We start from the raw sequence: 22478 nt of genomic DNA on the forward strand, positions 1-22478 counted from the left end.
CACACACACACACACACACACACACACACACACACACACACACACACACACACACACACCCTCACATTACAGACAGACAGACACGAGGAAATGGGGAAGGTTATTGTACAGTATACCGTCACTTGGTGATTCATCTCGGTAGGGCAAAGTGACAGGTGGGTGGGGTTACTTTGGTAGTAAATGGACTGTTACGCTTAGATACAGACACACTTACCAGAATCAGGGGGAGAGGTGACACGTAATGAATTGTGTGTGTGTGTGTGTGTGTTGCTTTTTCAATCTAATTTGGACCCAGTACAGATTAAAATGCTCTCAAGAGGAAGTGGGAAATTTTTGGGGTTAGTGGTTAGACAGATACATGATAGATCAAGGTCAGGCTTCGAGTTATGAGAAATAAACTTTGAGTAGGGTAGGAAATACATTAATCGTATGTTAATGAACACAGTGAGTTGAAGTAATAAAAGAAATCAGGTGATAACAGTGAAGACAAACTAAACAACAGAAGCACTACCTTAGAGACTTGCTTTCCAGTCAAAGCTGGGTTTGTCTTTTCTTTTGATATAATCAGTGCGGCAACAGCAGGTGGCACACCTGGCTGAGTGCGACTCACATGACTGGAATGTGTGCGTATTTTTTTAAAGGAAGTTAGCATTCACACTTCATTGTTACTACCACGCTGCCCTAAAATGAACTAAGGGGTGTGACTAATACCTGATGATAATAATGCAACTGTGACTTTACACATACTTAAATAAAGCTGTAGAAGTAGCAGTAGGAGCAGCTCTAACTGAGCGGCCTCAGCCAATAGTTAAGGGACTTCCGTCTGAACCCACAACCAGACTTTTTAGACCTCAGTATGAATGGATTTAAAAGTCCTTGTTTTCCTGTTTACATGTTGAGTATCCGGCTTGTGAAGACATTCACAGACTGCCAAACACCAATGAATCTTTACAAGTGTGAGTGTACGCAGTGTGAACAGTTCACAGCTACCTGGCAATGGACTAAAGTATTGGGCCGTGCCACTTAATCTTTGGAGTCACATGTTTTCTGTCCCTTTGCTACAAGTGAATAAAGTCAGTCACCTAGAAATGTGGTTTGCCTTTACAAAGATTTGTGAAAGCCCCAAAGCTCACTAAAATAGAGTGTGGTGTTGTAATAGTAAGCCATTGCTGCGGCAACCTTTGGGGCATGGATTCCTATGGCTCAGCAGCTCTCGTGGACACAATGGCTCAGTACTTTTGGCCTACCTTCTTTTGTCCTACCTTCCAGCCTTCCAAGGCTTTTTCCTGTTGGCATGTGTACTGCTTAAAGGAAATCTGATGTAGTAGTAGAGAATGCTATGATGGTATCCGCTGGTTTACTCTTTGGTTTTTACAGAAATCAAAGTGAGGTGGAAGTAGAGCAGGTGATCTACTAACTGGAAGGTTGGTGGTTTGGCCTGGTTGGCTACTGGCGGCTCCAGTCTGCACGCCAAAGTATCGTTGGTGAAGGAACTGAAGCCCAGGTTGGTCTCTGATGTGTTCATCGAAGTGTGAATGTGTGTGACTCTCAGATAGAAAGCACTTAGGTGTGGAAAAAGTGTGTGTATTAATGGGTGAATGAGGTATGTTGTATAAAGTGCTTTGACTGCTGAAGCAGAGTAGAAAAGCAGTATATAAGAATCAGTCCATTTCCATTTACAGATATAAAATAGAGGACGTTCACAAGTGACCGTATTAGTTGGTGTCAATTGTATACTGTCATATTGCTAATTACTGAAAGAACCAGGCTAGGTGTTAGCCCCCCAGGTGCCAGTTTCCCAGCTGATTAAGCCTTTCCTTTTCCTTCCTAAAGTCTGATTTCATGTAAACTGATGTTGCTTTTGTACATGTAAAACTGCAAATGCAGACTGTGTGGGAACTGTGATCTACATGTGAGGCGATAAAAAGCTTTATCGCCTAAGAGCATCACAATTTGGCTGAATTTAGCAGTTTCATGACATTTGTGAGAGCAGTGTGTCACTGTTTCACACTGTGTGGAGCACATTTCATTTCTGCGCTGACGTTGTCAGCTTACCTAAACTCCTATCCTTTCCTCACAGCTAACCAAAACTCCAACGCTGAAAACCAAACCTTACCAATAAAGCTCTGTGTTCTTTAGGGGAATTTTTTTTGAGTCTAGACAATTGAAGCCACACACACACACACACACAAACAAACATAAAACAATGAGTCATACTGAATATAATACTCACAGTTGATTCAAGTAAACTTGACTAGTTTGAGGATATAATTACCTCAGCTTGAGGAAGAGGAACACACACCAAGTCATAGAGTGGATTATGAGTAACGATAATGATTGTAATGCCTTTGCTTATATAGGCGCTATCAGTCATCCATTCTTATAAAGACTTATCTTAAAATTATATTTGATATTGACATTTGAGCGCAGGCTGTATCTCGTGGAGTGGGGAGGGAGTTGAAGGCTGGTGACGAGTGAGTCACACAGTAGCGCAGTTTCACTCTGAAGCGTCTTGGTTTTAAGGACATTCCTGACTATTTTGAGAAGTGAAAGGTGAAGTGAGGTGTTCTGCAACTATGTGCTTATCAGCTGATTTCTGTGGAATCCTCCGCGTGGAGTTTTCTGTCCTTTACTTGCACGCGCTTCTACAGAAATCAATTGACAATCAATGCCCAAGGGGAGAGAGAGAGAGAAAGGGACGCTCAGAATGAGGCTGGCGGAGAAGCGTAAAAAGAGGAGGTGTTGCATGACGTTCAGTATGAATGCGACGCTCCATTTTCAGAACTGTGATTCTGCTGTACTTTTAATCGGAGGGTTCTGATGAAAGAGATCCTCCCATCATCGCAGGACATGACTGCTTCTGCGGTGGAGGCTATTAGCCCCCTTTTAGCTTCCAGGCAGGCTGCTGGAGAGCCTCGCTGCTTGCTTGAGTTTTCTTGGACGAGTCTTTCCTGTTACTTCTTGTTGAGAAGTGATGAAAAAACAGATTTCCCTGAAAAATCATTAGTCATCCATTTCCTGTTTTCCATTTCCTTCTTCCAGTTCTTGTTAGTGGGGATATTTCACAATGAACAATGTGGTGATGGCAGATCTGTGGAAGTGCTGGTCATCAGATAACCACAACAAGCTTCAGAACTGACTTTGCCAAAAGTGAAGAGGCTCTTCACTGAACCAATCTTCTTATCATTTCACAGATGACCACGTTGTACAAACAGCTTTCTGGTCATTTTTTCAAAGAAGTAACTAAGGAGCAGAAGAGGAAGGGTCTCACACCGAATTGACGACACCAATCCTGACACTAGCTATAGCTACGCTCCACTGCTCTATGAATCACATGAGTCTGGTGAAAGCTGCAACCAGACTGGTTGGAGGAGGTAGAAGCGGTTTTTCTAGTTTTTGCTTCATACGTGGGAAAAATATGTTCAATGCTAATGACTAAATAGTTCCCAGCTAAAGCATTTCCAGACTTCTCTCATGAAAGACGAGGAACGCGCACACAAAAGATTACATTTTTTCTCTAGACAATCACATTTGATCTGATTCCATTGTTGGATTCAAGACATATGACTTTCATGAGAATAGCAGGTACAGTAGTAGCAGTAGCAGTTGAAAGAGTAGTAGGACAAATTTATATTATATATCCATATCATATCACTGTAAACCAACACAGTGACCTAAACAACCTACTAACCAAAGCTAACCAAATAAAGCAATCAAGATGTGATTACAGTGCAGACCTTTAGCTTTAATGAATAGGGGTTTAACAAAGGTGCTACGATCATTTTAAATCCTCCCTTGATGTCATATAGCTGAATCTGAGTACACTTCAGAATTCATCAGCACTCACATCTTCAATTAGTTGTTTCTCTCTTACTCTAGACTTTCCCCACAAATAAATCTCGGTTTCATGTGTCAAGAACTAAGCAGGCAAGTCTAATCTGGCCATCATGTTCTTGAGTGTACTGATATTCAAAGTATCTTCTCTCGCAATATCTTCACAATCTAATGTAAAGATACCAAATGCAAGTTCAGAACTTGAAATCAACATCAGGTCTTTTACCCACTTAATATGTCATTGAACAACGAGGAAACAGGTCTCACCTGTAACTGCGATTCAGTCTATCGATCAATAAAATTCTATTAAATTCAATTTGTAAATGAGTTCTGTGTAGGAGTTAATTGCTGTAACTCCTAAGCAGTTCATACAAAACAAAACGAAGACCCTTGAAGTAAAGCTGAACATCTGAGACAAAATGTCAATAAAGTGTCCAAACGTGTAAGGATCCAACTGCGTATGTATTGAACAAACAGACAGTTCCATGCTTAATTATCCTTCACTAAGCATATTTTACTAAATACTTAACCTATGACCTACATTGTGGGTGGTTGCAACTAATAACTCATGATAGTAAGGATACCTCATAGAGCCTCGTAACTAGTAGTAGGATTATGCAGTATAACACAGAGGGACATAAGAATGTGCCAGCAAAAGACAGAAAACCATCGACCCCTTCACTTTGTGACCAATTCAGTAAAAAGGACTAGATATTACAGTCCTGCATTGCTGTAAATGGAGAAAATCTTGAGGGATGGCTGTTATGAGGAAAGGCAGCCCAGACACTTTACCAGTTTGGGACACATCGTCAGTAGTGGACCTTGGATTCATCGGGTGTTTCGGCCATTATCACTAGATACCCTCATCCAAGGAGGCCTGACATTATCTGAATTTCTGATTCATCTATTCATGCCTGCCCTCAGATAAATGAAACAGGCAAAAAAAAGAGTATATTTAAGGTTTTCCCCTTAAAATAAAGCTCAGAATTAAAAATTTTCTATATAAAGAGAAAATCGCATGAGGTGCTTGTTATCTTTGTATTATTATGCAGAGACGTCACAGAGATTTAAATGGCGCATCATTCACTGCTTTGTGTACTCATTGAGAAAATTTTGAATTACCGACACTTACAAGGAACTTGACATTGTGCAGTTACCAGAACAATTTCAGATCCTTGAGTCACAGAATAGCAATTTATGTTTATGCTTTGGCCTCCCCCAACCTCCCCCCGACACCCACACATACCCACACACACTTGGTTTTGAAATGAATTTGTGCGTGTCTTGAAAAGCGTCAAAGAGGCACACTTTGACTTCATTCCATGATTTATCATATCAGAAATACCTGACTGTCATCCATTTACAGCCTGTAGTTAGCATGAGTGTGTTTACCAGAAAAGGTCATAGGGTACTTTGGCCAGAACAACACCTTAACTAACTTAGCCTCATCATAAGGTAACAAAATCTGCCTTCTAGGTCTCCTAATATGTTACAGTGTTGTGTTAAAGTCTTGAGCCTACACTTGTTTCTCTATTTGATTAATTAAAACATGTGCAAAGATAAATGGAAATGCAATATATAAGGCAAAGACAGAGTTAGCATGACTGCCTTTATTCTTCAACATAGTCTGATCTCTCTTAGGCAGCTTTTTCGTCTTTTCTTTAAGTAGTCTTCAGGAATAGTTCTCCAGGCTTCTTGAAGGCCATTCAAAGCTCTTTCTTGGATGTTGGCTTCCTTTTGTTCTGTTCTCTGTCAAGATGATCCCACACTGCTCCAATGATGTTGAGGTCCACGCTCTGGTGAGGCCAGTCCATAACTGATAGTGTTCCACTGTGTGTTTTTCTATCCAGATATATTCTATGGACAGTGTGTTTGGGAAAATAATCAAGATGAAAAGTAAAGCATTGATCAGCTTTGACAACATCCCCAACATGAGTGTCTGAAATGTACGCCTAAACCTCGACAGAGCTTCCCTTGCGTTTATGGATGGCTGTAGACACTCACTGTTATCCCTCTCTCTTGAACTGATATCAGTGATGATTTAAACCAAAAATTTGTCATTGGATTTGTCATGACATGACTTTCGGATACTGTTCCTCTTCTGTAGATAGGCTTGATGCTTTTTTGTCCTTCACTTGTCCAATTTCCTCAAATATTTTAAGGACACACTGCACACCATGTTGAGATAGGCCACATTTTCACCTAATAACTCTTTGGGAATCACATTGTTGGTGAAAAGTTCTTATTTGATGTCTATCAAACTGTGTCACCTTTAGAATTTTTTACAGATTAAACTAAAGACGCGGAAATTGTTGGGACTTTCCTCTAAAAACGATCAGCTACAAGAGCTGCACTGAAAATGAGTGAAAAAGCAGCCAATGTCCAAAGAAAAAACTTTGAAAGACCTTCAGAAAGTCTAAAGAACAACTGCTGTGATAAGTTATTGCTGATCAGATAAAACAAAAGAAAAAAAAAATCACATGAAATCTTGTTTCCTTGGAAGCAAAATATAGAGAAATGAGGGGTGACTCAAGACTTTTGCACAGTACTAAATATCACAGTGTAAAAAAGACATGGTGCGGGTGGGGGGAGTCAGGCGCTGAACCATTTCTTAGCGGAGTGCAGTCACTTCCTGGAATTTGTGCTGTTTGCCTGGTGATACTAAGAGCTAGCCGTTTCCCGTTTCCAGCCTTTGGGCCAAGTTAAGAAAAATGACTTTTGTCTGCTGCACATTGTGGCACACAAGTCTCCTTAAAATATTGTAACTGTTCTACACGTTATACTTAATCCATTTCTACTAAAGCTGCCAAACGCTCAAAGATAACCTCAGTTCAGCTGCACCGTGCACCACGAACAAAACCAGAGCGTAAGTGCACCAGTTATCTTTGATGAACAGCATCATCTTAAAAGTGGCGCATGTGAAGTACGATGCACTTTTAAAGAGAATCATTGTTTCATACATATGAAACACATATGAGTGCACAGACTAATCTCCAATCATCGCAGTCACTGCGGTTAGTACAGAGAAAACACACACACAGAGTGTTGCTGCAGTACCAGGAACCTCTTCACTTTTACGCACACATCACCAGACTTCCCTGAAGAGAGGAACCGCGATAAACAAAAAAAAAGTTGACACGTACAGACCACACAATGACTGAGGGTTCCTGCAGCAGCCACAGGACCATAACATAAGGGTGCGAAGCGTAACGTCATAAGCTCCAGCAGATTACATCTCACATGCACATTCAAGTCAAAAAGCCTCATACTTGGAAACATCCTCATTATATCTGTTAGAACTGCGGAGCGAAAAAATTTTCTCTTTAGAGAAATGACAGACATCCCTGTCGAAGTTTCATAGTGACATCGAGGTGGTTGTTTCACTTCTCTCCTGATGACTCCCCAGATTTTAGGACCAGATTTTGAGGGCCTGATTTCTCAGAAATCGCCATGTTTCAAAACCAAATACATCTGAACTAAAATTGAATCAAATGACAAATCAGCCTTAAAAATATTCTGCGAATTCCTTGTGTGTGTGTGTGTGTGTGTTACTTGACACCAAACTCAGTCGGCGGCAGAAAGGAAATGCAACCCAAACATCAGTGGAAATCTTCCCACACTCTCAGAAACACAGAGGAGAACCTCCTCTGCTGTGCTAGAGTATTGAGCTGTGATTCTGTGAAGAGGGGAAAGAAAACCACAAGCAAAAGAAATGAGCACCATCCTCTCTCACTTTCTGTCTGCAAGTAAAACCTGAAGGGCACTCGGAGAGCACAGACCTCGACCAAGGCCAGTAGTCCACTATTGTCATTAGTGGACTGGGCTAAATGCATTTTTCTTTAAAAGTGGACGCCCAAAGTGATCAAAAGCCAGACAGGCTTTTTTTTTTAGCTTTCTCAAAACAATGTTTCGATTAAGTGCAGTGGAAAAGTACTTTTTAAAAGCCAAAATCCATATGATAATGTGACTTGGTCTAGGGATCATCTGTCAAAGCTGAAAACAGACTGATCCACACACCATATAAAGTTTGTTGTATGGGGGTTTGAACACAAGGTCATGGACTGCCTGGTGATATAAAATGTATTTGTCTTGAACTCTCATACCACTCACACAGAAGTGTAAGTGCTAGCCTTTTTATAGTCTGTAAATATCCATCAATGCGTCAACTTTATTCCACTTATCAGAGTCATGTCTACCAAGTGGACATGCTGGCAGTCTCTTGCAGAGCTAGCAAGTCTGAGGATAATCTGAGACATGTTTTCATGAAATCCAACGAAGGGATCTGTGAACTTGCCCTGATTAATTGATTTCAAAGGTACCTCATGTGCTACATTGCTTATGGCACAGAAAACACCATTTAATCAGTTCAACATTTGTAGCAAAAACATGTTATATAAAAAGTGAAGCTAATGCTAAAACGCTCAGCTTAAACAGCCAGTCGGCAGAGGATTTTTTATTAAAGTGACTACCTTTACTTTTAAAACTCGCCTGTTTACATTTTAATATTGCTTAAAATTATACATAGTTAAGCCTGTTGCAACACTGAGTAACAGGTGAGGGCGGACTTGGCTGCTAGCTGGAAGGTAGGTGTCACCTCAGCTAAACCCTCGTCAAACACAGGCCCAGAGAGTTGCCAGTGACTCCCTGTCAACCACCAGTTGGTAGGGAAAATTTGTAACTCGCAAGTGGTTGGTGAAAGGTTGCTGGAAGTTCCGGGTTGTCGCCAGGTGATAATTGTCCCAAAGCTGGTGCTGTCCAAACTACTACTGTGGTCACCAGTAGCTTGTACGGAAGGCGCTGATTTGTCTGTAAAAACTTACCTATTTACTCTCAGAGCAGTAGTGAAACTTGAAAAAGGATGACACAACGTAGGGAAGTATTGCTCAAGACCACTTAAAAAAAAACAAAACACACACACAAAAACAAAACAAGTCTGGTGCCTGGGAGGTGAAATTTAAAGAAATGAGGTGCCATTTGCACAATACTGTAAATTACAGTGTAAAAAAGATCTGGTCATGTGCTGAACCATTTCGTAGCAGTGTGCATGCACTTCCTGGAATGTGCAGTTTTCCAAGTGATAAGTAGAGCTAGCAGTTTCGCCATTACCGGCGTTGTACAGAATTGTGGCACAGAAATCCTTTAAAACGTTAGAAGTCAGCACCTGCCTGTACTTCAAAGTGCTAATTAAGATGCATTACTTTAAGCGTTAATGAGACTTAAATGCGTGGGTTTGGAAAGACGGTTTATCTTCAAAGTGCCTTCAAAGGAAAATTTATACCTCAGCACAACTTTTACTTTGAAGGTGAAAGTTCTCCATTTATTTTTTTCATATTTTCACTGCTTGTAGTTTGTAGACAACTCTTCCATCTTCCATGCACGCTACTGGCAAATGGAGCTTCTGACCAAACCAACCCCAGGCAGATGGTTGCTGTAACAGTGTGTACCTCTATGCAACCAGTTTTATTCTAGCAACTACCAGCAACCACTTGCCAACTAGTTGTGGAATACACACTTTTCCTTAGCAACTGCTGGTTACCATGGGGTGACTGACCAGTCTGTAGGCCTGTGTGAATGGGGCTTTAGTAATCAATTTTGAGTGACTGCCAGCATCTTACATCTGGGTGGGAAATGCACATTTCTACCTTGCGACTGGAGGTTGCTGGATTGTCGCCGAAAGGTCTCTAGGCCTGTGTGACTAGCAACCCGAAGGTGACCTTTCTTTGTGGTGCTCATTCCTTTTAAAGCATCATCATATTCTGCTGATGTGAAATTGGGATGCAGTGGCAGAAGGCTAAGCAGGTTATTCCAGATATCCTCCTCCATAAAACACCTATTTCTCCGGCACTCCCAGGCCTGATAAGACTTCTCAAGTATAACCAGGGCCTCCTGCTTGAGGGCGCAGGGAAAATCCCAACAACTGTGTGTTTAATTGTAAAAGGTTGTTCTCTGTACTCTTTTACACCATTTATGCCTAATTTGCAGTATCTGTTGACCTAAAAAGCTAGCTAGCTTTAGGTGATAAGTATAAATCCAGCTTCTCATAACCTCTGGCTTTACAAACCATTGGATAATGCACATCTTTTATATACAGCCTGTGGCTTGCCCATCCCGCCACCTTTTCCCTGACTCGTGAGTCAGTCAGCTACATAATCTCCTTGGCAGAGATAATAAGGTTCACACTGCAGTGTCACTGTAGTTAAGTAGAATAATTTATTGCATTTCTTTATTTAGTCATCTGTTTCAGTTCATTAACAATAATTACAGGTTTAAAAGCTCATAGCATTTACAGAGCAAACAAACTTGTCTCTCTCTCTCACTTACACACACACACACACACACACACACACACACACACACACACACACACACACACACACACACACACACTACAATCAGAGACTTATGGAAGCTTGTGACTGCATGTTCTGGTAGAGATTGGTAGTGGCTGCAGGGAACATGAAAATATGCTCTCTACAAAGCCTCTTATCAACTCTCCAAACTGTGCCAAGCCTCTTCAGCATGTCCGTGAACTTCACTATCATTCGGCTGCTATTTACAGTAGCAAGATGGAAATAATAAGAGACTGTATTGCTCCGAAGTTCTCATTTTAGAAACTTGTTGAGGACTGTACAGTTAAAAAAATAAGAATGTTCCGAGCATTAAGACTTCAGCTGCGTGAGGATGGCACAGAAAAAGATGGTGTGTGAGCGAGGAGGAGGTGAATGGCAGGAAATTATGGGAATAGATGGACTGAAGAGTGTGCTTTAATCCTATAATTTACAAATCAAGTCACAAATTCAAGTTAAAACACACCAGTTTCATTCAAATTGATCAAACACTGCTGTTTGGAGAGACAGGTTACCCATTACATTCATTTCTCCCCTCGTTGGTTAGCTCTTAAGATTATTGCAGTAGTAAAGCTTCATTCATCTGATTAAAAGAAAAAGGAAAAAGAAGAGGAGCATGTGAGGGTTTCCCCCGTGACACTCACGTGAGAGCTGTGACTTGTTCCTGAAAATATTTATCTGTAATGCCACAAGAATAACGAAAAAATCCAAACACTGTGTTTTAGAAATTTTTGGAGGCAGTAAGCTCTTTTTAAAAATAACCCTCTTTTTCAAATTAAGGTGTGAAAGCATTCATGTAGTCAAAGCCAGATCCATGGAGAATGAGCTCACGTTAGCGTGTCAGGAGGAAACCAGCAGATACATTCAACCCAAGTGTTGTTTTGTGCAGACTTGAACATCCAACATCACTAACATTAACCTGTGAGTTTAATTCAACAAACCAACTTTTACTTTTCTAAAATAAACAATAAATAGCTTCTCAGTTAGCAACCTGTGTCCCTACAGACTCTCAGAGTGAATGAATAACTGAATGAACAGACTTGAGCAGTACTATTCCAGTTATTTTACAGCCCTTGAGCGATCCCGATCAGATTTCCCATTAATTCTTTTGGTTAGTCATGGCACCGATTGGTTATTCAGCTTTATGAATTAGATGAGATGGTGAACATTTACAATTTGAGACCTGCTCCCGCCTAGCTTATGCTAGAGATGACTTGATAAATTTTTAAATGCGCTGCTCACTAAATGGAAAAATATGTAAAACCTACAAACACACCCCACCCAACCCAGCAGCAGTTGCAGGGTGACAGAAACTGCTAACCCATCTGACTTGCAGTGGTGTTCTGTGTTTAGCATAGTCGTGAACACCACCGAAATGCATGTGGTAACCCGGTATGTGAAAATATGACACAAAAATAGGTCTTCGAAAAGTGCAGCTCGCAGCAGTAGCGTGTGGTATGTGTTTGAGCTCATACACAATCAGAATGAGTAAAAAACGTTGCTGGTTGCGCGCCTCGACACACATGTGCCAAAAAAAAAAGAAAAAGAAGAGAAAACACGAGCTTAGAAAGCACGGAAAGCCAAATGTGCTTTGAGCCCTCGTTGACCAGTGTCTGTTTTGAGTCTTTCTTCATGTGCAAATACAAAATGTTGAGATGCTTCCGAAAGCCTCTTGGACTATTCACATCACTTTCTAACCTACAGTTTCCATCATGAGCTTGGTATATTATCTATCACACTGGTGACTGCACGAGTACTGCATGTTCCTTAATCCAGCTCAGGTGAGTCTGGTGTTTCAGTGTCTAACTCTGCATTATCAGACTCTGCAGCTGTCACGCCTTCTCTTTCTTGCTCGAGGTCCCCATTGAGCTCTTTAGGTGTGCCTTCACCTTGTATTTCATCTGTTCTCTCTGGAACCTCATCTGTGGGTGTGACAGTCTCGGTCGTCTCAGTGGTTTCCTCTTTTACCGTTGCATCTGTTTCAGTCTCATCTATCGGCGAGCCGTCCTCCTCGTCTTTCCTAACCAACTCGTCGTCCCCCTCCTCCTCCTCCTCTGCGATAGAGGCATCTGGTCTCTGTAGGGACTGAGCCGCTGTGACGTGGCCGGTGCACAGGTGCAGGCGAGGTGGGTCGGCAGGCGGCAGCAGGGTGAGCGACTCGACGCTCAGGGTGTCTGCGCTGTTGTCGGTAAGGAGTGAAATAGTGGGCTGGGAGGCTGGGGTGAGGCTCGGGGCCAGAGCTGGAGCTGGAGCTGGGGTTGAGGGAGCAGAGGAGACTAATGTTACTTCTCCACCTCCTCCTTCACTTTGTCCGCCTGAGGATGAGGGCGGAGTGTGCTCCAAAAGTATACAGTCATCTAGGAGAGTGATAGAGAAGACAGTGAGGGAGCTAAACTCAGAGGCAGACATTTCTACGGATTAGCACTGGGGTGGGAAATGATGTAGCTTGTAGCACAGTCCACACAGGGGACTGTGGGTAAAAAGAGCAGCTTCTAATTAAAGGAAACAGATAAAAATACAGAGGCACTGGGTGAGTGTATCAAGGTCAATTTAAAGAAAGTTCATATCGGAAGTCTTTGCATAACAGACAAAAACCTTTCAGTGCTCCCTTATTCACAGGGTGCCAGAACCACCGCTAACTCTGCACGTTAGAGTTGGCAGATTTTCACACTAGTGCCCTTCCTGATAAAACCCCAAATGAATCTGTGTTTCCTCCTGGGATCAAACCAGGGATCTTTCACCTGTTGGTTAAATGTTGGTTAAACCTGTTGGTTAAATGTACTGTACCATATTCCATTTTGGCAAAATTCAGTATTTTCCAATTCTAAAGGTTTCTGAAACCTTTAGAATTTTAAATATACACAGCCAATAGGAACCTGAGACCACTGAGGATTTGCATCAACTGGAAATTGAGGCACACAAAGCGCTCTGTTTACACTGTAAAGAATCTGCCAGTCCCCGCTGACAAGGTTAAGACTATTTTCTAAGCCTCTTAGAGCCTAAATGTCCTCCATCATGGGAACCACTGCACAATCTGATTTTAGTAGCTGTGGCAACAGGAGCAATACTAACAAAAACCCAGCCCTGACTGTATACTATAAACTACGATGTAGGCATACTTACATCGTAAGAGTGTGAGGTATGTTTCACAAGAGTAAACAACAACAGAAAAGCTGTTTTAGAGCAATAAAATAAACTAGACGAGTATGTTTGCATGATTTGGAAACATTTGGTCTAGCCTGCTCCATCTCCACCCGCATTTGTCTTTAGAAAAACAAAAACAAAACAGTTTCATCTATTCAACTCCTACATCACAAGCATCGCTGTCCTACTGTCATCAATCCCATCAGTGAATCCAATCAGAGCAGCCTTTACCTGCTTTGGTATTCAATTCAATGATTCCCAGTTTATCATGTGGTTGGTGGTTCAATCATGGGCCCTTACATATGACAGTGTTATTGTGTAACTACTAAACCCCAAAAATGATCAGTATATCATCAGTAGCTTTTTATAATCTTCTGTGTAAAGTCCCTTAAACAGCTGATAAGCCTCACTGTTTTCTCTTTTATCTTATTCACCATTCAAAGACTGTCTCCCTGCACATTCAGACGATGGCCATGCTGGAGCACCTCTTTTCTGACGCACAGGTTGTCATGCCAACGTTGCTTTGCAAGCTTGATTATTGCTTGGAAAGACATAACAGTGGACTCATGAGCAAGAAAATGGCTGTTAGTCAATTTTATTTATTTGGCACCAATCCACAACAACAGCTGCTTCATGTAGCAGGAATCTACTGAATCTGCAAGGGAACAGTGCTGTGTTGTAACTATTTAACCGATGTGGGAGGGAGCCAATATGATTATTTACGTTGTCACGTCGACCACACATAGGCATCTATACGACACAGTGAAACACCACTGCCAGCTACTGTGGTTTTGGAGGTTTGTGTATGTAGTTGTATTATAGTTACACCCAAAACTCTCCATATGTCAAGGAGGTGTGTGTGCATGCATTGTAACACAAATATAGTTGTTTGGCACACTGGCGTGCTACAATAATTTGCAAAGGACTGAGTTCCTTTGTCACTTAAACGTTTTATTTAAATTCAGAGCATGTGTAATATAAGTTTGTCTTCATGCTTACGCCTGCAGGAGCAGTGGTGGTTTGTGTGCGTCCGTGTGAGCGTTACCTGCAGGACTCTGAGCTGATGTCGTGCTTGCAGTAACAGAGTCGCATCGCCCCGTGCTCCCGCTTCCACTGGAGGGAGGTGAGGGTGAGGAGAGGGGTGAGGGAGTGTGCTGGGGCACGCAATGAGCCACTGCAAACCCTGGAATGAGTGCAACAGACAGACCCTTGCCATTAGCAACTCAAACGGTCTCTTAAGTGTTCTCTGCTACAAACACACATAAAAAGAGGCGTTTTTATTCCAATATTCTACAAAATAAACTAATTAATGTGGCTCGTAAAAAAGCTTGGGTAAAATTTAGAAACCTCTACGCTTGGGCAGATCCCACAGCTTGCAAACATTTCCCAAGAAACAGTGTCTGTTCTTGATTTAGAAAAGGCTTGATTTTAACTTCATCTGCATGCTACATATTTCCACAATGAATCCAGCTCATCCATTTTGCTTAACCTGCATATTCCTCACTCAGTTTCTTAGAAGCCCATAGCTGTTAAATATTAGCATAAGGGTCAGCGTATCACAAGCATTTACTGATGTCATGATAACTTTTACGTACCCACTGGGACACCTGTGGCCAAAGCCGATATGTTTTTGGATGTCTGTCTGTCTCCTTTTAAATGTGGAATCTCTTGAACATCTGAAGAGAATTTCTTCAAGTGTGACACCAACTTTTACTTGCAAGGATGAACTAATTAGAATTTAGTGAACAAATAAATAATAAAGTCAAGGTCACAGTGACCTCGAAGTTACTGTGGAGGGAAGCTTCATTATCTTGCACGAGACTCCATTTCGATAAGAGGGTGAACTGAGTGAAATCTGATGGTCAGTCAGACCTGTACCTGAATAAAAACCGTGCGGTCGTACCTCAGGATGTTCAGTGCTATTCGTTACACTATTTCACTGCAAAAAACGATGAAACTATGATTTCACTGCGACACTTTCAGGACATTATTCACCACCACAACACAGCAACAGAAGCAGCAGTTGTGAGCATATTTAATATTTGGCAGATACAGATTTGGTAAACAAGCCCTTCATACCTGCTTACACACTACACACACTGGACTGACATGGTAAGGGCATACAGTCGTATTAATTGAAGCTCCAAACTGTTTCAGCTGAGGTAATGATACCGTGTCAAGATTTAAGAACAGGCTTCATAATCTACCCCACGTGTTGCCCTCTGGAAAAATAAAACTACTAATTGGGTGCCTTGTAACTCCAGAGGAGATTCTCCTGCTAAGGAGGACAAAAGAGTCGTATTCAGGAGCTGAAGATACAGTGAGTACAGTGATATAACTCACGGAAATCCATTGAAAAGGGATTATGTACTCAGTGGGACTTACTCACAGGGATTATATTACAGGAACAGACAGAGCGACCGAAGTAAAGCACAACAGTACGAACAGTATTCACTGCTTTATCGAGTGAGGAACCATATACAGGGAACTTCACAAGATCTCAAAATAGGCCTTGCCACATCACTGTTAGAGAAAACAACCACATGCAAAAACCTAAGCCAATCAGCATAGATCAGGCTATGTAACAGATAGTGACATCATTGTTTCTAACCAATCAGCAGTAACCCACAGCATTTCGACTTCACAGTTCTTTTGGAATTTGGGAAATTTGGTTTTTCGCCCCTGCCCACTCTTTCATCTGTGGTCATAATACTGAAACTAACAGTGGTGGGTTGATGAAACTCACACATTATGTGGTTGAATAGTTGCCCTAAATGTTCAGATATGTGTTGTTTGTGTAGGATTTCTTGAAATGAGTGAAATTTTGGAATGAAAACGGTGGCGCCACATTTGATCGTTTGACACGTTCAACTAAAACTGGAAAGTCTATTTTTAGATGTCCACCAGATGCATGTAGTAAGCAATACTTTGGGCATTAAAAAAAAAAAAGGTATCGCACATCATAATGTAGCGCTCAATAAGTAAATCCCAGTAAACTGGATGTTGCCACAGGATTGTGTACTATTATACAATGAGAAATTCAACACATTTAGACATTTCCGAGCCACGAATAGTGAACAGTGTCATTATGTTTAGTTTTATGAGCTTATAACACCTTTTATTGCACTTACATTGCCTACACTGGTATCTTGTCTGCTAAAGTTGATTTAGTAATTCAATATGTATGATTTATTTTGTTAAGATTGACTTTGTGTTCTATATTTACAATTTAGATCTCAGTATTTTTCAGTAGATCTACACTTCACTGTTAATGTTTTGTTCAACGTGGGCTCAGTATAGACTTCAAAATGGACACTTTTTTTCTTTAAAGCCGTCTGCTCGGCTTCTTTATGGAATAAGGGAACTGCAATTCAATTCAGGTTTATTATAGAAGAAATCCCAACAATACCCAAGGGAACAACTTCTGTGCTACAGAATAGAACATCCTGTGTTTGAGAGTACACACATACTCAGTTTTAGAGTTGAAGCGATCTTAACGCTCTGAATACGAGTATAAATATCTCAGCTGGGTTTGATTTCTCTTGAACCTTCAGTTGCGTCACATTACAGCCTCACTAAGAACCATGAAGAAGTTAAGTCACTGGGCAGGAATGTACTTTGATGTGGGTGATATATTTGTGACAAGCAGACATGTCAGTTAAGGAAGTTAAAATAAACATTTCTATGTGTTTTCTTGTACATTTAACATGTAAACAGTGTATACTAACTTAATTGACCTTCATTTGTAACATAAAAATGTCAAAGTATTTCGATGAGCGCCCTGTAAAGGATGAACAAATGCAAGAATTTTTAAAATGCAAGTAATATGAAGGGACTTTTCAGCTCAGTTCTGAAGAATCCCTTTTCTATTCAAAGCATCTAATCTATGTTTTTAGTGAAGCACTTATCTAATGTTCAACCCCAACACTAAAGAAATAAAAGCAATAACAAAACCATAGTACCACTGGGTCAGACGCTATAAACAGCTGGTCTGAGATAAAAGCTGAGACGGTACGTGCATCTGTGTGTTACCTGGTACTTTATCGACAGAGGCAAAAACTGATCTATTTGCCGTGGGATCATTTGGTGCCCGCCTAGACTGCTCGTAGAACCGGAAAGGCAGGCCACTGGCTGAAGTGTTTGCAGTCTGAGCGAAACCCAACACCTCTGTTGCACTGGGCTGCACAGGCAGGTCCAGCAAAGCTAAAGAGAGAAAGAAAAAGTGAAAGTGTAGTACTGACCTGTGGGACAGGTTCATGTTACAGTTAAGGATCCAGTGCAAACTCCAGGACACAAAATACCCACCTGTCTTTAATACAATGACAGTATTGCACAAGAATCTTGAACCACTCCTTTTTATAATTTGCAAAGCCAGTGGAAAGACGTCATAACATGCAAACATACATGGAAACAGTATAAAGGATACAAGGAAAAAATGCAGCTGATGCCAGGCAGAAGCTTTTCAGATGGTATTGCATGGTGGTACAATTGTTCAAATTTGGATTCATCACTCCATCAGACCTGTTGCCACTGACTTTCAGTCCAATTCTTGTGGAATTAGGCACAACTCAGGCTTTTCTCCCAGTTTCCCTTCCTTAAGAATGGCTTCTTGGGAACTATCTTTCCACTGACATAATTTCTGATGAGGCTTTTTAAAGGGCACATTACACACCATACTCAGGTATTCCAAGGGTTTGGATAAAAGAAAAAAATACATTCAGCAAGCCTGGAGAACTGTTGCTCAAGACGTCTGTAAAATTAAAAGCGAAAGTCTGGCTCCATGGAAGCAAAACAAAGTCAGGAGTGACGGCTTTCTGTACAGTACAGTAAATTTTATTTAAGCAAGAAATGTTTTTGTATGCACAATTATATCGGCAATGAGTCAATCTGACACTGTTGTTGTGACCACACTGACTATTTTGGTGAGGATCACATCCTCCTCAACTTTGCTGCATTAGCAGGATTTTATATTGTTATGAGTTTTGTGTAATTCTAAAGAATCTGGACTTCAGTGGGGGGAAGTACAAGGGACTGACGGGTAAATCCATCCTTATTTGCCAAAGGACTTTTTAGTAATTTTTGTGTTAAAGGAAACACCCACCACTTTAGCCAGAAGATGGTCAAACATATCCTGGCATAACAGCAGGCTTATTATAGCAATGTAAGAAATGACTCTGAGATCATCAGAGCGTCACAAAAAGAAAACAGACATACGACTGACAACTTTTTAAAAAAGGGGAAATATATCACTTTTAGAACTTAGAAGAAAGCCAGAAGCTAATTCAGGGAAATGACCTACACTACGTCAGTTAACAAAGAGATGAACTTTCACTTCTCTTGGACTGAAGTTTCCCAAACACAAAATTTAGTAAATTGAAATGTCTTTTAATAACTAACTAACTAAATAAATTAATGTCTCAATTTAAATTTTGCTTAAATTGAATTGTAGCATTTTGTTGAGGCTGTGAAGCCTTCCTAATGTTTGCTTCAGTTCTGGATTACTGATTTAATTTTTCACTGTTAAATTCTCACCGTAGGTTACTTCTGTTTTTTTAAGTTTCTGTTGGCCGTTTTACCATGTTCACCAGAAAGCAGCGACTTTCTGTTTTAAATAAAGTGTGTTTTCTTGTAAAAGCTGCTGTACTGAACAGTTTCACAGCACTTTCTAGAAGACTTTCAGTCTCAGCGAAAACAAGCCACTAGCTTAACGAGAAAAGGGTCATTTTGGGTAAAAACAAAAGACTTAAAAGGTGGTTTTTCTCTGTGTTTTCTAACCGGCAATCCTTTGCATCTTCATCCGCCGGGCCTGGATACGGCCTTTGGCTAGCCTCTGTTTGGCGATGATGCAGCGAATGTGGTCTGCAAAGATGAAGTTGGCCTGCAGAATGGGCAGGGGCTTGGCGTGGGGGTTGGAGCTGGGTTTATGAATGACAATGTTTAACGCCCTGCTGTCGTCCTCAACGCCGGACACCTGCATGTCCTGTTGAAAGAGGACAAAAAATGCAAGATAAGATGGATCAAATTGTGTGAAATAGATCTGCATTTTAGTGTCCCCAGAGGGACAACAAAAGCTGACTTCACAAAGAGTCAATAAACACTGAAAGAGAAACTAATTATTGTAGAAAAATAATTGATTTCTGTGCATTTGTTTTACACTTGCATTAAATTAAAGTTCATTACATCGATTAAGGGTTGGGGGGGTGGTTCCCTAATATTTTTGCTGGGAGTTGGCAACCCTATTAGTTAGGTAGGTAAGTACTCTTTAAAATACCAAAATGGGGAGGATGGTGTAGGTTTAAATTTATTAGATTGATCAATGTTGCTGAACTATAAAATGTTTTGGGTGGAGTGCATTTTTTTGCATACAGGTATAACAGAATAGCTTAAGTCTCTTGTTTTTTAAAACTTGAGTATGAACTTACACAAAATGCAGCAAGATATTTATAAAAAACTGTTTTATTGATTACAAAATGCGCTATATCGGATTCATATCGGTATCGGCAGATATCCAAATCAGTATCGGACATTAGAGATGGCACAATAACACTTTTTAAAGTATAGTAGGTGAGCTAACACAGCCCTCAGGTATACGCCAGTGCTGATGGATTTGAAGATGGAGAGCGTACTATTAACCGTAACACTTTTACCTGTTAAAAAGGAGAAAAAAATTAAATAAAAGAGGTGAGACAGGTATTTGACTCTTTCTGTGCTTTCTGTTAAAGCACATGAGGCTGCAGCATGCTAAAACAATCAACAGATAATATACGGGCGTAAGCCTTGGGAATTTCCAGGTGTAATGAATAAGCTGAGTCATGCTGGTGCTTGCGTCATCTGTGTTCCTTTCATGCCTGCAAGCAAACTGTACATTCAGTTTAGCATTCTCATTTTACTAAAATGCTTCAAAACATTTCATGACAAGTTAAAGCCACTAGTATAAATCCACTATTTTCTTTAGGACACGGTTTCTTTCTAATTGGAATTATGGTTATTTTCAGAGGACAGGAAGCGTATACAAGTCTTTCACTTCGGCTGCTGAAGAGTTACCTGCTGGCAATAGTATGCGGAACAAAATTCGCATTTTCACTGAAACAGGTGAACTGCAACTGCACAAACCCTCAAGGCATCACTAAGAGCTTTACATGTCTCTTGTAAAAAGGACACAATGAATTGAGTATACAAAGAAAATGCCTGAGTAATGAGAACGCAACAAGACAGCAATACAAAACATCCTGTGCTAGAGAACAAAAGAGCAGAATTACACTGGAGAACAAAAAAGAGATAAATCAATATGAACAAGAGTGAGTAAGTAATGAGTACAATATTGCAGAAAAAAATTCATGGTTTTCAATCAACATTTAATTTCAACTGAAAAAACAAAACAACAAACGTGTACACTTTTTTTTCTTACTTGCAAGAGGCCGGCAAATTTGACGACACCCCATCCAAGGCGTTTGCTTTCTGGTTCCACCAGACTCATCTGGTACACATCTACAGCAAGGAATCTCTGGGCCTGTCCCCCATCTTTACTGACCACCATACAGGCTATCAGGTCACTGTTATCTGAAAAAGGGATCACAAACATAAACATCAATGGGGTTTTTTTAAATGTTTTTTTAGATCTTTTTTTTAAACATATATAAAAATTGTAATCCATTTTTTAAACTGTTTACAACATATTTAATATGGCATTTGGAGTTCGAGCCCAAAACAGCGTATTAATAATATGTATATTATTAAATAAAGGACTATTTACTTCTGCCAAAGTGTTTCAAGTTAGCTCTGAGGCGTTTCACACACACCAGTCAATGTCATGACATGTCTGTAGAGACAGATCAAACATTTGTCATGTACTGACTCATGTCAAATGTATTTGTGTAGCACTGGAGGGCCTTACAGCAGGATAGAAAGAGGAAAAAATGACAAACATATATAGGTTATGATATAAATTAAACTTTGATAAAAATCACAAGCAAAAAGCAACCTCAACTAGACTTGTTTCCATGTTCAAAGACGTCTAGTTATTTACATCTGCCACGCTAGTGTTTACTATAGATGTGTTTACTATGTCACCACCAGTCCAGGTTGTTTCCACTACAACCTTGGTAGATGCAATGTCAAACACTGTGAGAGGACCCAGTCCTGTATGTTATGGCCCCAGGACAGCTGCTTTACTCTGCAATGTGCATGGGAAGCTACCCACTAGAAATATAATCAAACAAAAGTTTAAGAGGAGGATACAGACATGATTTATTGATAAGCCACTTCAAATAATAAACTTGCTACCCTCGATTTAAATGACTGAGATCAAAATGAAGCAAAAATGAAGTTTTAGCTGATCGCAGGTGTTCAAGAAGTTTTTTCATGCTCAGTAGAGCACGCGCTCAATGTTCTCACGAAAAGTGAGAACATTGCAGTACTGGACATGCCAACTGGACACGATTACACAATGCAACGCAGTAGCAAAGCACATGACAATAATTGTTGGACAGGTATCGAGGCAGGTGAGATCTAATGTCAGTAATCCAAGTGTTTAAATACAGTCATAGTAATGTCATAGCCAATAGTAGTTGGATTACCATGGGAAAACTTTTCCAAGAGGTAATGAGGCTCTCAGGGACTGAGGTGAACACCCCAAGTAGTCCACACACCACATGCATGGGACTGTTTATTCACCAGAGTTCAGTCCCCAGAGTAGTGGGAAATAACTGTGCCACCCCCCACGCCTACCTAATTTGTTTTGGAAAGCTTGCCGGGTGAAAAGGTCTTAAAATATGGAGGACATTTAAAACAAGACAGTTTGGCCACTTAAAAAATAAAAAGGTGTTTCCAGAAAGTGTGTCAGACAGCGTACAATATTTAGCAATAGCAATAGTTATAATATTTCATATGTATTATTAAATGCATATTGCATAATGTATAGGTCCTTAAGTATCAATGAATCAAGATGCAATTCAAGTCCAGACTTTCATCTTTAATTTAAGGAGTTTAACAAAAGCATTTCATGAAGTGTTTAGGAATTATGGCCCTTTTTATACTCAGTGTATGGAAGAGGGCTTCCCTACAAGTATCATTTGTATTGTGGTAACTTGTACAGCACTTTCGGAGCACCTCTGCCCTTTATTAAAAGCACTTTAAAACTAGAACTAGCACTGC

General features: G+C 40.5%; 1 protein-coding gene across 4 annotated transcripts in view; it reads right to left on the minus strand.

Annotated features, from left to right (window-relative positions):
- Positions 1-10030: 10030 nt before the first annotated feature.
- Positions 10031-22478, minus strand: part of clec16a (C-type lectin domain containing 16A) — a 53596-nt gene continuing 41148 nt past the window's right edge. For 3 of the 4 annotated variants that reach the window (XM_013913437.1, XM_013913436.1, XM_013913438.1), the window contains 5 exons: positions 20734-20885; positions 19101-19305; positions 17358-17528; positions 14371-14508; positions 10031-12538 (listed from right to left, as the gene is read on the minus strand). In XM_013913437.1, coding sequence (XP_013768891.1) covers positions 11949-12538; positions 14371-14508; positions 17358-17528; positions 19101-19305; positions 20734-20885 — 1256 coding nt within the window. In that variant the 3' untranslated portion in view covers positions 10031-11948. The remainder of the gene's footprint in view (positions 12539-14370; positions 14509-17357; positions 17529-19100; positions 19306-20733; positions 20886-22478) is intronic. The other variant, XM_013913439.1, reaches the window with a different exon arrangement.

This window comes from Pundamilia nyererei, unplaced genomic scaffold (assembly GCF_000239375.1).
Source record: "Pundamilia nyererei isolate P.nyererei 1_Seehausen unplaced genomic scaffold, PunNye1.0 scaffold00132, whole genome shotgun sequence".
In the NCBI taxonomy this organism is placed as follows: Eukaryota; Metazoa; Chordata; class Actinopteri; order Cichliformes; family Cichlidae; genus Pundamilia; species Pundamilia nyererei.